At 36.8% G+C, this 17,394-nt stretch overlaps 1 protein-coding gene across 1 annotated transcript in view; it reads right to left on the bottom strand.

Annotated features, from left to right (window-relative positions):
- LOC108716186 (CUB and sushi domain-containing protein 1-like) overlaps positions 1–17,394 on the bottom strand; it is an 882,106-nt gene that overhangs the window by 131,509 nt on the left and 733,203 nt on the right. The window contains exon 33 of the mRNA XM_041563770.1: positions 17,083–17,178. Within this exon, the coding sequence (XP_041419704.1) occupies positions 17,083–17,178 (96 nt within the window). The remainder of the gene's footprint in view (positions 1–17,082; positions 17,179–17,394) is intronic.

The raw sequence follows: 17,394 nt of genomic DNA, 5'->3' as shown, positions 1-17,394 counted from the left end.
AATTATTTATTTTTTCTCTATAATAATAAAACAGTACCTTGTACTTGATCCAAACTAAGATATAATTAATCCTTATTGGAAGCAACACCAGTCTATTGGGTGTATTTAATGTTTACATGATTTTCTAGTAGATTTAAGGTATTAAGATCTAAATTACGGAAATGGATAACAGGTCCGATACCTGTATACGATTTTATTTATTAGGTGGTGGCGGTGCACACTACTACTTGTTTTGAAGATTAAACTACCCCAATCTAGAGGTGGTGTGGGAGATAAATATAATCAAATACAAACTAAAAAGTATTTATTTTTGTTGCACTTAGTAATTTTACTTAATTTTTGTATTTATTTTTGCATTTATTTATTATCACAGCTGTTTAAGATCTCCCACAATTCACAAAATGGGATGGGATATCGCAAATGGGATATCGCAAATAATAGTTGTGATAATAATTATTATATATAATATAATAATATAATTATTATTAATAAATAATCAAAACAAAAATGAAGTAAAATTACCAAGTGCAATGAAAAAGAGATACTTTTTAAGTGATTGTGAATATACTCAAGTTTTAATACTTCAATAGTTGCAATTTATTAAAGGAAACATTTGGAAAATTTGAAGGAAAAACATTGGTAAATAAAAGCTGCCAATTTTTAAGAAATAAATTGAAAGTATCTCTGAAGATTGCAAAAAAGTTTATGCTTGAGTTTTTGTTTTTATCTATTAAAACAGCCCTAAAAAATGTATGGAAAACATGATTTTTAATTGTAAGCAACATTTTTGTCCATTACAAAATGCAATCTTGATGATTCTATTCTGTTTTTTTTAATATGCCAGCACTCAACAATAAATAAATAAATTCCGTTGTGGAAAAGAGACTGCAATTTCGTTTTCACTTGAACTCGAAAGTTGAGATGTGATTTACTGACATGTATAGCGTTGTTGAAATTGGAGTCTTGGCTAGAGGAAAAATCATTTTTGTACCATTGTCTCAGGAGTGACAAGACAGATATCAATAGCAATAGCAATAAAACAACCAAATCATCCTTTCAAATTTTATTTTTAAATTAATATATTTTAGATTATTGCTCATATTTACATCATATATCTTTTTTTCTTTCATCAACTTGAATTTTTTTCAGTAGAATGTTTCTCCACCTTAATAACTTTTTATTAAAAATATATTTTATATTTGTTTCTAAATTTTGCTCTTTAAGTTTAAAATAAGGTGTCTATGTGAAACAACACATGTGAGATTGTATTTTATATGTCAGGTCATGAATACAGTAGCACATTAATTATTTTGCCATATTATGTCCCATCAGAATTTTGAGATATTTTCAACTAAAATGTTATTATCACCAGAGTTTACGTGTCTGCACTAATAAACTAATTTAAATAACATCTTATTTAAGAGCAAAATAGCATAATGAATGATGTGCTACAGAAAAAATACCTTTGTGAAGAACGCCTAAATCTTCAGAGTAGTAGAGAAACGACCTCATAGAACTTATTCATGCATTGTGGCTACAGTATAATTCATTATCAACTAGCTCAGAGAACCACATCTTATTTGTAACTCATGCTTCTTTCCTCCTTGTTAATTATGTGAACATGTGCTATTTTAATTTCAAAGATACTGCAATGATTCAGCAGCCCAGAACTAATTTAAAAATGATATTGTTTCCCCTAGCTGGTATGAAGGCATGCAAAATTAGTCCACATTCTTCCACAAATTGCCTTGCATGATTTTATTTTATTCTTTATGTTGGTTTTAAAAGGTGTCATAAGCATCAGTATTGGTCTATGGGTATCTATGGGTATACAAACATAGCTAGCCACAACACCCCACTTCCTCCTTTTACTAACAATGGTAAATTGGTAAATCAATGTAACTGCCCTGACAATGTGCAGTAGATAGATACAACAATTGGCACTAATAATTAAAAGTTAATTTGCTCCTTGTTGCAGACTAAATCCAAAAAGTAAAAGTATTGCACTTCCAAGTCCTAAAGGGGCATAGAAACACATATGATTTAATGTAAAATTATTCAGAGGACTCTTCTGTGCATTATTGCAATGGAAATATTTTATTCTTTTCATATTCATGGTATTAACAGTTTTTAAACAGCTAATATCATGACTGCTTATCCCTATAAGTAAATATTAAATAGAGAGTAAAGAATGACCCAAAAAGATTTGCACCACCCCATTCATTACATCATGAATCCCATGAACCAGGAAAGTAAAACTTAACCTTTATTAGTATGTACTAAAAATAGACCAAGGGTGAAAAATCAAAAAGTGATTTAAAATTACAATGAGGGGGAACTCATATTTTGCTGAGTTAAGTAGTTTGCCCCAAATGCTTGATAATTGATCGTATACCAGCTTAGTAGGATCATATCAGAAGCATAACCATGGGGTTGATCTAGATGCAGTTCATAGAGTTGTAGCGAAATGGCAATAGTGCTGGCGCTCAATTCCCCAAAGGGTTAAACTGCTTGTGAGTGCCAAACGATATAAAATCTATATTTACACGTAGTAGGTCGATTGAGGATAAGCCATAGGTATCCCTCGTATTAACCGACCATTCAAAATTACAGCAAATGAGCTCCCTGCCTATTGCGAGTTTAAAAGTTAAAAAGATGCGCATCTTTTTAACTTTTAAACTCGCAATAGGCAGGGAGCTCATTTGCTGTAATTTTGAATATACTTCACCGCCGACCACACAGTCCCACGGGGGGTGTGTCAAGGGTGGGATGGGCGTTTGGCAACATAGTAGCTAATAACGAAAATATGCTATGCCGTGAATAGAATCGCTACTGACAGGCCTTTGAAACTCATGATTACCTGTCACATTAGGGTACTTTCGGCAATAGCTGCGGGTTAATACGAGGGATACCTATGGCTTATCCTCAATCGACCTACTACGTGTAAATATAGATTTTATATCGTTTGGCACTCACAAGCAGTTTAACCCTTTGGGGAATTGAGCGCCAGCACTATTGCCATTTCGCTACAACTCTATGAACTGCATCTAGATCAACCCCATGGTTATGCTTCTGATATGATCCTACTAAGCTGGTATACGATCAATTATCAAGCATTTGGGGCAAACTACTTAACTCAGCAAAATATGAGTTCCCCCTCATTGTAATTTTAAATCACTTTTTGATTTTTCACCCTTGGTCTATTTTTAGTACATACTAATAAAGGTTAAGTTTTACTTTCCTGGTTCATGGGATTCATGATGTAATGAATGGGGTGGTGCAAATCTTTTTGGGTCATTCTTTACTCTCTATTTAATATTTGCCTCTAATACTTGACCCTGCACACCATTTATGTGTTCTTGATCGGTGGAAGGTGCTTCACACTCCTCTCTTTTGATATTATTATCCCTATAAGTTACTGCTGTTCTGTCCAAGGGGCTTGCCAGTGAGATTGATTGACATGCAGAACAATTATACATCAATGCATTAATCCAAGATACCCCCATTTAGTTAGAAGGTTATTCATCTGTTTAGATTTTTAAGACCCAGAAGTTTGCCCATGCAGTCATTTTATTAATTACATTATTTATTATATTACCTTATTATGCAGGCAAATAAAATCCAGTTATAAATAGTTACTGTTTGGGCTTAGGTTACAAGGCAAAAAATAAATAAATAAACATTTTACTCAGGGAATAAAGTATGTTTCCAATGGAAACCCTTGTGCAAGGTTCACTTAATACATTAAAAATACATTTGAATACTTATTCAGGGGAAATTTGCTTGCTTGCAAACTGAATGATGGTCATGGGTATGCTCTTTGCAGCATTTATGCCATTCCGCAAGCTTTCATTCTAAAGATATTTTCCATTAAATAATAAATCTACCTTTCAGCTATTTTTGTTAACTGATTTAGCAGCTGAAATAAAGCATGCCCTTTGCTTTTATTCATCTGTATAAAACAGTGATAAAGTTATAAACAACAAAGTCTGTCTCAGATAGCCCAGGCTGCATTTGTGCACAAGTAAATTATTAGATGGCCTTCTCCTCCTATTGCTGAATGCCTTTTATGCAAACAGAAATGAATTGACTTTTAAAAAAAATAGACCCTGTCTTTGTAACTTTGCTATTTCCTAGTTTAATTTTGTTTTAATGTTTTGCTCTCTTTTTAACTTCTTCATAGGGGTAACTTATGACTGAGAAAGCAGGGTGAAAAGTGCAAACATATGCACTCTGCTATTTTTTTGCACCTTGCCTTCTGAACTAAATGAATGGCTGTAGGTTTCTGAATTCTAATTTGAAACACTGAAAGCTAAATAGAAAGTGACAGCCATCACAGATTACTGTCAGGACTGCCGGAAGCACCCGACGGCACTGCTTACCTTCCTAGGGGTTGCAATGAAAATCCAAGATTTCGGCGCCCATGCTGAACACATGGGTGCGGCGTCGCTGCATGATGACATCATCGCTGGTGCCGGGATTTTGTAATAAAACGGCGCCCTGGAAGATGAAACCCTGCCCAATTCTAGGTCTCCAATCCTGTGAGTAACTGGGTGTATTACCTGGGTGTATTGTTGTCTGTTTGATTCCTGATTTTGATTCCTGCTATGATCCTGACTCTGATCCTTATCTGCCTGCGTGTTTGAACTCTTGCCTGGACTTTTACTAACGATTGTGCCTGATTCCTATTTGTACTGCATACAACGCCAAAATACAGTAACGCCAAAAATTTTTATAAAAAAATTCGTTCTAATACAACGAAAAAAAAACACTAACACAAATTAAAATTTAAAATAGCAAAGCCTTTATTAAGAAATAACTTACAGAAACTCCACTTCCTGTCCTCTTCAGAAACGGCGAAAGGGCGACCATCCATCTGCAGCGCTCGATTTCTCCTCCTGGCTATACACTGACAGCGTGTCCTCTGCCCGATTGCCTTCTCCAGCAGCAGTAGGAAGGTGATGTCTCCCGCTCCAGGAATGCAGCCCTGACTGCCGACCCCGTGCCCACTCCGTCACTGAAAAAGAATGCGTCCAAGGAAGAACGCTTCCAGGCTGCTGTTAAAACAACAATCCCGTAGGATTCCTTTTCTCCAAGAGTAACGATCCCTACTCGCTCCCAGTCTCTCGTGGCACCACTGCCTGTCACTCGCCGGGACATGACATTTGCTGGAGACGTTCTGCTTCCACCTTTCCTTCTACAACTCTGCTCGCTCTCCTGTCCCACACTGTCGGCATCCGCTACTAGCTGGACTGAGCTTGGCTGCGCAGAGGAGGGCAGGAGCCTTGAAAGGCTGTTGCGGGGGAGGACGAGCCCCAAACCTGTGGATAGCAGTGTGCAAGGGGGAAGTGATGGCCACAGCTGCCTCTAACCCCTACCTCCCCAGCAACAGCATCGGTATCCATTGTGCACTCAGACTCAGGGGGAGGAATGCAGCCTGGAAGCGTTCTTTCTTGGACGCATTCTTTCTCAGTGACGGAGTGGGCACGGGGTCGGCAGTCAGGGCTGCATTCCTGGAGCGGAGGAGCGGGAGACATCACCTTCCTACTGCTGCTGAATGAAGAAGAGCTGGAGAAGGCGATCAGGCAGAGGACACGCTGTCAGTGTATAGCCAGGAGGAGAAATCAAGCGCTGCAGATGGATGGTCGCCCTTTCGCCGTTTCTGAAGAGGACAGGAAGTGGAGTTTCTGTAAGTTATTTCTTAATAAAGGCTTTGCTATTTTAAATTTTAATTTGTGTTGGTGTTTTTTTTTCGTTGTATTAGAACAAATTTTTTTATAAAAATTTTTGACGTTACTGGTCCTTTAAACTGTTACCAGCTTGATCACTTATCCATTAGTTACTGTTAATTACTATTCAAAAGAAATTAACTAAACAAGGAGCCAGAATATTGAGGGGTTTGGTCAATGGAGACACAAATGGGACATGGGTTGGACATTCTAAATGCTGAGCATGCTGCCCAGGAAACCATGGGAATGATGTTGCAGTTCAGAAAAAGCAGTTAGTACAAGGAAAAAGAAAGTGGCGAATGAATGAACAATGAATGCAGCTCTGTTTACTATAGTTAAACAGTGGGGATGGGACCATCTATCATTTACTTTGGACACTCCATAGGCCTGAATTCTTTCCTGCAGGCTGCAGCATCACATTCTGTTTGTTTAACTTTTCTATATTAAAAATGTTTAAACCATAAATTGCTTTGCAATTAACAAAATAACTCAAGGGTGGACATTAAAATAAAGAATATATTACATATATATTATAATAATATCTACATCAGCAGAAAAGAGATCTGGACCTGATAGACTCATAAAGTGTGCATTTCATACATCAACAGTAACTGTATTATTAAATCGTGTTATTAAAACTATACACTATAATTATTTTCTTACATTTCTGACAGACGATATTGAGTAGACAATGATATGTTAGAGTTATTGTTTTTAATTTGCATGTATATAAACACATTTGTTGATATTTGCTGCCAATGAACAAAATATTACAGAAAGATATGCCAACACCCACCCATTTCTTCAACAACAGTTTTATTTTGCTAAATGCTTTTCTAATGGATCATGTACTTCCTAATCCTAAAGTTTATACATAGTAGTTTTTCAAGTGGTTTTCATTTTTATAGGTTTTTTTTATTTTCCTTCCTCTTCTGACTCTTAAAAGCTTTCAAACTGTTTTCTTTAATCTTCTTTCCTCGTTTGACTCTTTCAAACAGGGGGCACTGCCTTAATTATAGACTCCAACGATTTACTCACATTGCAACATTCCTTTTCATATTTTTACTAATTGTCTCACAAATTACAAAGTATGTGAAATTGTGAATGATTCCCTTACTACTAAGCCAAAAATACGCAGTGACTCAAAACAGGAACTACCATTTGTGGTTAATTTTCTGTATATCACGTGTTACAAAAACTACACTCCAAAAGCAGCAGTTAAACAGCATCAAATGTTATTTAAATATCACTAAGATTATGGGTGGTATTTCTAGAGACCTTATTTTTTTTTATTTACAACATTGAATAATGCTCTTAGTTTGAAAGTTGTATCACAATACAGGGTTATAATCTTAATTTGAAAATCCATTCCATTTCTAATATAAAGGTGATTCACATTTATTCAAATGCTAGCTAATTAACAAAAGTTGACAAAATGTCAAGCGTAACTGTCAAGCGTAACTGAAACTGCCAATAAGGAACAGGATCACTTCAGACTACTGTATATATAAACTAGGATCCCTTCAAGTAAGTGCACAGAACTAATCAGAACAAAAAGACTTTAATTTGACAGAACAGGTCCAAAATTAACAGTTCTAAATCCCAATGCTCATTATGAATTAGAAAAAAACACAATCACTTGCTGTCAGTGGTGGAGTAAGGACATGTGAGGTCCCTAGGCTACACTATCCACAAGGCCCCTTTCTAGGGTACACACCACGTTTTGTTTTTTTTTTAAAAAAAGCAGACCGTTGTGTAAATACGTTAACGGTTTATTTCACTGTCGGCAGGCTAAAAAAATTATTTTATGGTCTGCAGAAATTATTTCACTGTCTGCAGAAATTATTTAACTGTCTGCAGAAATTATTTCACGGTCTGCAGGCTACAAAAATTATTTCACTGTCTGCAGAAATTATTTCACTGTCTGCAGGCTACAAAAATTATTACATTGTCTGGAGGCTGCACATTTTCTCTGGCTGCAGTGCAGGCTGACAGCAAATATCACAGACAGACTATTTCAGGTGCAGACTGACTCTACAGCTGTTGCTGGGCCCGGCCGGGTGGTGCCCCTTGTGCACTGCTGCTGGCTGCTGCCCAACCCCTGGCTAAGCCTGAAATTCTCTGCCCACTGACTGCTGCAGGACAGGGGGTGCTGGCTGCTACCAGTGGCTGGCCCTGTTCGCCCCCCTCACCCTCTGCTTTCTAGCAAGCTGCTGGGGTTGAGTCTGACACAGACCGTTAGGCTAGGCAGGATTGAAGGAAGGTGCAGGGCTGCAACCTTAGTTAGCTAAGCAGCTTAAGCTAATTGGCAAGCAAGAAAAGTCACAACGTCGTCGAGGAAGAAGAAGATTGGTCAGACTGCGTGTCTATGACTGTAACTGCAGTGACTTGGACTGTGTGTGTGCCAGAGCGCACCGTGCTCAACTCTATTAAGCCGTGGGTCAGTGACTTCACTGGTGTGCATGGTGCATCCACTCCAACACAGCCCGGCTAAGAGAGATAGAGATTGGTTGCACATGCAGAGTGCGAGAGACGATGGCGCACACACTCACTGTTGCCCAAATTGTGTCTCCCAGTCCTCCCCAGGCCAGGCAGCAAGTGGCAGGGGGCCCCCAGATGGTAATTTTTATTTGAAGGGATTCTGTCATTGGAAAACATGTTTTTTTTCAAAATGCATCAGTTAATAATGCTACTCCAGCAGAATTCTGCACTGAAATCCATTTCTCAAAAGACATTTTTTTTTATATTCAATTTTGAAATCTGACATGGGGCTAGACATTTTGTCAATTTCCCAGCTGCTCCATGTCATGTGACTTTAGGAGAGAAATGCTCTCTGGCAGGCTGCTGTTTTTCCTTCTCAATATAACTGAATGTGTCTCAGTGGGACATGGGTTTTTACTATTGAGTGTTGTTCTTAGATCTACCAGGCAGCTGTTATCTTGTGTTATGGAGCTGTTATCTGGTTACCTTCCCATTCTTCTTTTGTTTGGCTGCTGGGGGGGAAAAGGGAGGTTGTGATATCACTCCAACTTGCAGTACAGCAGTAAAGAGTGATTGAAGTTTATCAGAGCAAAAGTCACATGACTTGGGGCAGCTGGGAAATTGACAAAATGTCTAGCCCCATGTCGGATTTCAAAATTGAATATAAAAAAATCTGTTTGCTCTTTTGAGAAATGGATTTCAGTGCAGAATTCTGCTGGAGCAGCTCTATTAACTGATTCATTTTGAAAAAAAATGTTTTCACTATTTTTCACTATTCTTCGTCTGCTCCATTCCTCGCTGTCCTGACACTGTTCTTCATCCACTCCTGTCCTGTTCCTGATTCCTCCACCAGCTTAGTTCCATCTGGTTCTCCACACCCACTCTGTCCTGTTTATCATTCACCCCATCCTTATTCGGCCTGTCCCCTGACACCATCGTCACCCTTTTCCTGTCAGTACATTGTTAGTCCCTGTTGGAAGGACTCACCTTCCCTACATCTGCCTCCTTAGCACCGCATTCTTATCCTTGATACACTTGCATTTTTAAGTAGATACATATTTTAGAAGTTTGTTAATTAGATCTTAATACAGAAAACCTTAATTTACTCATTACTGAATGCCATTTCTAGCTTTCGCTCTGGATCCACTTTTCATAATGATTACCTAAACATATATTGCTATATAAGTGCAAATAAAAAAATGTGCCACATAGCTTATTCCATTACAAGAAAATAAATTGTATTTCAGGGCTGCAATCATGGGGATATGTGGGAGACCTGTCAGGGATCCAGTCCCAGTAAGGACCTGTAACAAATGCAGTGGTACAGAGTTCCAGGTCCTTAGATGGGTAGAACTTGTCAGGGAGTTGATTAGGGGCATGTTTATAACAGGTAATTACCTATTTAGTATTTTTTTTTTAAAAAATTGGGCCTCATTCTACTTAGTTGGTAGTGTCCATCCCTGAGGGTGAATGGATGGACAGTGGACTAATAACCTAGCTCTGACAACTAAATATAATGGGCCCCCTGAGTTTTTATGCTATAAACTAGTGTAAACTATACTATAAAAGGACACAGCCTGTAATGTGGGCTAAAAGGCCAAAATCAGACCAAGAAGAACCATGTTCCTGCAAGCAATGTGCAGATTGCAGACCTTCAACTGTCACTGCAATACTGAATTTCCAGAAATTTTATGGAGTTTTTATATGAACAACATCTAGAAAACAGTTTGGTAATAGTAATAGTAGTAATCCCCAGAAAATATCTAGTCAGGTATAGGAACTTGTGAAAAGAAACCTTGGATGCAATTATTGAAGATGCTTGTTACTCTTTGTGTGCAAAACTAGATACTGTCAAATTTGCTGGTGGAGTTTTACTAAAAGGGGGCACAATTCAGGACAAGCCAAGATGAGAAAGTTCAGTACTAATATGGTCAAGGACAGGCCAGGTCAGGGGCAGGCTGAGTTCAATCGTAGTCGGGTCACAAGTAGAAGTTGTAAGGCAGGCAAAGATCAAGTGTAGAAAACGTCAGAGAAACTAGAAGCTGAGAATCACAATTGCAAGAAACGGAGCTAGGAATATTACTAAGCATTGTTTACTTCCATTGGTGTCTGTAAAAAGGTGCCAAACGTGCAGGAGCAACAAACAACGGCACAGATGAGATTATCTAACCAAGAAGTCTTACATTACCCCCCCCCCCCCGAGGTGTGGCCTCAGGATGCCTCGAACAGGTTTTTCAAGATGACACATGTGAAAGGCTTTCATTAACCTAAGCGCATGAACATTCCTTTCAGATTCCCAGGAGTTTTCTTCATCAGGAAACCCCTTCCACTTGATCAAATATTGAAGACCCCTGCCCCTAATTATAGAATCAAAAATCTGTTTGACCTCAAACTCTTCCTCACCTTGACAGGAAATATATGGAAGAGGAATTACTCAAAAAAGTATTTAGAACAAATTTCTTCAGTAAAGCCACATGAAAAGCTCATAATGGAGAAAGGTCATAGGAACTTGGGGGCAAACTTCTTAGAAGGACTTGAGAGATGAAGATTCACAGTGGAAAGCCACACTCTATCTCCCACCTTAACATCAGGTTCCTTAACATCTTTTCAATCAGCAGCATTTTTAAAACTGTTTTGAGCCTTTAAAATAGAATTTTTGAGAAATTTAAAGTTCTCTTTCAAAAAAGTGAGGCAGTTTTGTATCAAGGGAAGAGTAACCTCAGGAAAAATATCTAGAAACATCAAATAATGAAATCCACAATTAGAAAAGAATGGAGTCTGTGATATGGAGGACTGACAGGAATTATTTATAACAGAATTCTGCAGATGGAAGCAGAGAGACCCAATTGTCTTGGAGGTAAGATAAAAAGGTGTGAATATACTCTACTAAAGTTTGATTAGTTCTTTCCGTCCTTTCTGACTGTTGGTCTGTGGATAATTTGCTGAACACCGAGACAAGGAGATTCTAAGAGCTTTACAAAGATCATTTTAAAATGTTGGTGCAAACTGTGTTCCCTGGTCGAAAATAATTTCTTCTGGCAACCCAAGTAATCTTATAATTTCTTTAACTAAAACATCTGCAGAGGCTGAAGCATTGGGCAAACAAGGAAGAGGAATGAAGCGAGCCATCTTTGTGATGTGATCCACCACTACAAAAATAGTAATGACTATGAGGAAGTTCAACAATAAAGTCCATGGATATGAAGTTCCAAAGTCTCTCAGGAGGAGGAAGGGGACATGGAAGTCCAAATGGTTAAGCACAAGAAGGTTTAAATCATGCACAAGTTTCACATGAGCAATACAATGGAAGGCCACCAGAAAAAATGTCTAGCCAAGTCCAATGTTTTACGAATACCTGTTTGCCCTGCTAAAGGATAATCAGGAATCATCTTCAAGGCATCCAAACAAAAAGATGGAGGTATTCCCAACCTGTTATTGTGAAAAAGAAGATTGTTGTGCTAACTAAGGTTCTCAAGATTAGGATAATCTTGCACAGACTGGGAATTCTTTCAAGATTCTCGATTAAAGTATAATAAAGAAGAAGGAAATGTCCAGTATGAAAAATGGTATCAACAGGCAGGGTAGAATTTTTCACAGAAAACATTCTGGGTAGGGCATCAGCTTTAGTGCTTTTAGAACCAGGTTTATAGGTAAAGTGGAAATAAATTCTTGAGAAGAATAGTGTCCATCTTGATTGACTAGGATTGAGCTGGCAGATGTAAATAGGTTGAAGAGCCACTTCTAATAAATATCGCCGTTCTTGTGAAGCACATTTCATGGCTAAAAGTTCATGATCCCCAACATCATAATTAATTTCTGTAGGATTCAGTTTCCTGGAGAAAAAAGGCTAGTGGGTGAAGCACATCCTTAGACCCCGTTCTTTGGGAAAGTGTTACCCTAATGGCTATTTCAGATGCGTCAGCTTTCAAGTACAAAAGCTTTAGAAGGGTGAGGGTGTATCCAAATAGGAGCAGGAATGAAGAGAGACTTACTGTTCAAATGATGAGCAGCAGGAGACCAGGAAGACATTATTTTATTACTGGTTAAATCCATAAGAGGTTTCATAATAGCGGTTCTTAATAGATTTACTATAGAAATTTATGAAACCCACAAATCTTTGTACCCCCTTTCGCTCAACAGGGGGAGACCTGTTAAGAATTGCCTCAACTTTCTTAGAGACCTTTGAGCTGAAAAAAATCAATGGAAGATATTTCAATTCACACTTATAAGTTTTCTAAGCCTGGATAACACTTCTTTAACATGTTTTAGATGTTCCTCCAGAGTAGAAAAAAACAGAATTCTCATAAGATATACAATGACATGTTGATCTAGCAAATCGTGAAAGTTATAATTAAAAAAATGTTGGAATGTAGTGGGGGCATTGCAAAGTCAAAGGCATAACAGTATACTCAAAATGCCCATAACGAGAAAAAAATGGTCTTTTCCACTCATCTCCTTTGCCTTTTGTGAATCAAATCAAAAATTCTAGCTTTGCTTACTCTTTGGAACAGAGATAAGAGGCAAGGAGTAGCAATTCTTGATGGTAATTTTATTTAGTTCTCTGTAGTCAATGCAGGGCCTTAAGGAATGGTCCTTATTTTTTAACTAAAAAGATGCCCGCCCCAGCGGGAGAAGTAGAGGGCCTGATGAACCAGGCTTTCGTCTATATAGTGGCTAACTCAGGCTCAGAAAGAGTGTATATTCTTACAAAAGGTGTGGCAGCACCTGGAAGGAGATTGATGGGGCAGTCATATTCTCTATGGTGAGGAAGAGAATGAGCTCCCCTTTTATTAAACACATCCAAAAATCATGATAAACCTGCAGAACAGACAGAAGAACATCATCATCTGGGAAGGTAAGACCCAAGGCCCATGGAGGAAAACAGTTCCAGTATGCCAATCAATATTAGGATTGTGTGCTTTTAACCAGTGAATGCCAAGAATAATAGGGAATAGCAAGGATTTGAGTACATCAAACTTTATAAGTTCACAATGTTCCAAAAATGTGCACAGACTGACGTACCACACCAAGAAGTCTTACATGGCTCCCCCCGAGGGGTGGCCCCAAGATGACACTTGTGAAAGGCTTTAATTCACCTAAGAACAATTAAATTAACTTGATGGTGCTACATTCTATATGTAAAGGGATATTAACCTGTCAGTTACGCTACCTGTGTTATAGTTACCTTGCCATTTGGCCTTATCTGTCCTGCTTGCTCATTGTCTACCTGCCTGTCTTGTTACATTCCATGCTGCAATAAAGCTTATTTCAGTGTATATGTTCTACGTATGTTCCAACTCTATTTCCTTCATGGCCTCTACTCCAAAAACTGCAGTGGCCCACTAAATTTAATTGTGAGTCTCTGGTCCTGACAGACAGTTTTTATGCTCCCAAGTTGTGTTTATGGGATTCCTCTGGGCAATATGGTTTACACACTCAAAAATATAGAGGCTGCTTAATTGCAATTTGGTCTGTCAATGTCATAGGAGTCTTATATTGTAAGCTACATGGAGCAGTGATGAACATTCTCTGTTATAGATTATTGCTATTTAAAGGAATTGTTCAGTATAAAATTAAAATTAAAAGCTGGATAAATAGAGAGGCTGTGCAAAATAAAAAAAATTCTAATACAGTTAGTTTGCCAAAAATGTCATCTACAAAGACTGGAGTAACTGGATGTCTAATATAATAACACCACTTCCTGCTTTGCAGCTCTCTTGGTTTACACTGATTACCAGGCAGTAACCAATCAGTGAAGTGAGGGTGGGTAGCACATGGGCCATAACTGTTTGCTTTTGAATCTGTGCGGTATGCTAAGGATCAATTGCAAACTCACTGAACAGTTATGTCCCATGTGCCCCCCTTTGCTGACTAACTCAGAGTTAGAGAGGTAAAAAGCAGGAAGATGGGTTCTGTTATATTATGTTATACATCCGTCACTCCAGCTTTTATAGATTGCATTTTTGACTATATTAAAAACATTTTTTTATTTTACCCAGTTTTTATTTTTACACTGAACTGTTTCTTTAAATAAAGGATCATGATAAGCCATAACCACTTTCTTATGGGTTCCTTTTCTTTTGCTGGCAGTTAAAAAAAACATGTACAGTATATAACAAGGTAAAAGATTCATCAGCTATAATAAGAGGAAGTACCCTTACTAAAGAGAACTTTATGCCATGTTTTTTTATTGATTTTGTTGTGTCACTTGAAGCACAAATAACTTTAAAAAAAACTCAAAGAAATCTGTGATAATGTAAAAGCAACAGCTGGTATGGTCAAGGTAGCATCTGTATTTCTCTTGGGAAGTACAATAACCCAACTTAAAGAGATATTAGAAAATGTAATAGAACACCTAAGTTAAAGGCATGCTAGCAAAAATTATTTTGGTCAACTCAACGTTCTTTCTGGGTTCACCTTATATAAGATGATAGAAGGTCAATCATACAAAAATAAAATAATTCTTTTTTTACAGATGGCTTTCTCAATAGGGCCTTCTCATTTTTCATATTCGTAGATTATTCCAGAACTTCTGAATGAGAGACAATGTTTGTGGGAAAGAGAAAGAAACAGCTGGCCTGTTCATTCAGTGTTCATTCAGTATCTTCCAGAGGATTTCCCCCAGTGCCTAGAGTAACTAAGTTGCACAGGTGTTAAATATGGCTCTATTATGATACATAACAACAACCTGACAATCTTGTACCACTGTACAAAAAATAGTCTTTATTGATAGTTTAGAGATATGGTATTATCTTGCTATAAAAAAGGGTTCTAGTCATGATACATGACTAATAAAACAATAATATGGTACTTTATGCAAAATAATTTAAAGTTAAGATCTATACTGAACTTTTAGTACTATTTCATTTAAAAGTACTAATGGTAAGGTCACTATCAGGATACCTGGGAAAGTCCAGGACAGATTTTACTTATCTCTCAGGTTTCTAATAGCTAACAGTGGTTCAGGGAGTGCTAGTCCAGCCTCGGCGTTTGAGGTCCGTCTGAAGCATCTCAGATGGATAATTAAAAAGGCAACTCAAGCCAGAGGGTTCCTCTAATGTCGGAGAAAGTCACAGGAAAGCTGACTGCGTGAGCTCACTGAGAGACTTTGATTAACTACAAGTTTTTTCATACATTTTCTCTGTTTGGGAGGCAGGTAGTAGGCCTACTTCTGGTTAGTTAGGACCATTAGCCTGTGTTAGTTAGAAGCCCATTAAGTGGCAAAGATTTTATTTTGAACTTTTTTTTTGTTGTATTTGTTTCAAGTGAAAATAAACTACCTTAAAGCTAATAAACTCTCATCGTTGATCATAGCTACACAACCCCTGACACAGTACATTAAGGAGCTACCTTGTCTATCAATAGTTTTTGTGTATGTGTGTATAAGAGGGATATTTTAATCTGAATGGAAATTCAGCACAATTAGGCTTTTCTTTCTGATGGCATTTTATGACGGGTTTGTAATAGTGAATGAAATGGACTAAGAAGATTGGGTAAAAAATAGAAAATAACATCCTAGCAAGTAGTTAATAAAGTATGTACTTGTTTACTGTAGATAAACATTCTTAAGCATAAAATCATAATTTGGGAAATGTTGGTGGTTAGGTCTAGTTCAGAAAGTTTGGCTATTATAAATTATTAGGATATGTAAAGTACATATTTACATTATTAAACTTAGAAGGAAGGTTAACATGCTAGTTTTTTAGTTCTAAGATTAGCCATTAGGATTGCTAATTCTTTGCAAACGTTTATATTGATGTTAAACTCATTCTCAAGAATTCTAATCATGTTGTGGAACAACTCAAGATTACCAGGTAGTATACTGACCCTACATGGACTTAATACTCTCACTAAAAATACATTTAGATTATTTGGGGGTTGGTGGGCTTATATCCTAGTTAACTATTTACATGCCATAGAGTGTATTTGTGAGTTACTGAAAACCTGCCCAATATTTAATCCTTTTTATCTCATCTTTAGCCTCTCACTATCACAAACTAAGCATTATCAGAGTATAGCTACAGTTACACATAAAATGGGTAAGGCAAGAATCCTGCCAGCAGTTCACTGTAAATTAAAGAAAATACATTTTAATTAAACTTTTTATGCTAGAATTAAAATAAAAAATATTTAAGAAGATTTCAAAGAGCCAACATATTTCTAGCTATATTGAGGTGTTCCTCTATTGAAAAAACATCTGTTTGGATGACTTTAGAGACTGAAAGAGCAATATAGCAAAGACATGTAGGTAGAAAGGTAGAAAAATTAATTATGCAGATATTCACTTTCCTGAACTTTGATGTGCTGTTTTACAGTATAATATTATAATACACAGTTTTCAAATTGCCTTGTAATCACTTAAGGCCCTGTATGGTGCAAGAGTACAAAAACTAAATTCAAAAACATTTGTTCTGAAATTTTCTGTTATGGTAAAATAATAATAATATTTTATTTATATTTATTTGAAAAAATTATATGAATTATAAGAAAATATGTAGCATATTATTCCTAACTTGTGACATCACACTGTTTCCAAATCATTAAAATCTGACTTGGCAGTCTAATGGGGGAATAAATAGTGAGTAAATATTATTCATAATGTGAAAAATGATTACATTTCTTGCACTTTGTGATCAAATATATCATTTAAACATACTCATAGCAAAAGCACAGTTTGTGAAATTTTCTACATATGATTTAACATTTAAAAAGACATTTCACCCACATTTGTATAACATGATATTCATTTTTAATTTTGAAGAACTGTAGGTACCAAAAATCTAGGATCACGGTAATAAAAAGCAGCTTTATGCATATTAAACTACTCCAACTAAAATGTTGATAACCTTATGAAGGAAATAAACTCAATTACCTTGGTAAACAAAGTGAAATCCCCTGGCAGGCGCACCATTTGTTGTGCTGAATCTCAGCAGAATGTGATTAGTTGTGGCTAAAGGCATTGTCTCTCCTGAAAAATTGTAAAAAAAAATATAAAAAATTATGTGTGCCTTCAAAATTCATAATGCAGGTAAAATGGATTACTGAAAACACCGGGGAAGAGTCATTTTTCATATTTATATTTTAAAGGACATCCTACTTATAAGTATTTAGGAGGTTATTTTTCAAGCTGAATTGTTGATTATAGAGCTGTAAAATTTAAGCATATAGTGTGCTATGAAGAGAC

Source organism: Xenopus laevis, chromosome 5L (genome assembly GCF_017654675.1).
Source record: "Xenopus laevis strain J_2021 chromosome 5L, Xenopus_laevis_v10.1, whole genome shotgun sequence".
Classification (NCBI taxonomy): domain Eukaryota; kingdom Metazoa; phylum Chordata; class Amphibia; order Anura; family Pipidae; genus Xenopus; species Xenopus laevis.
The sequence above is the reverse complement of the archived record's forward strand: the minus strand, read 5'-3'. Positions and strand labels throughout refer to the sequence as shown.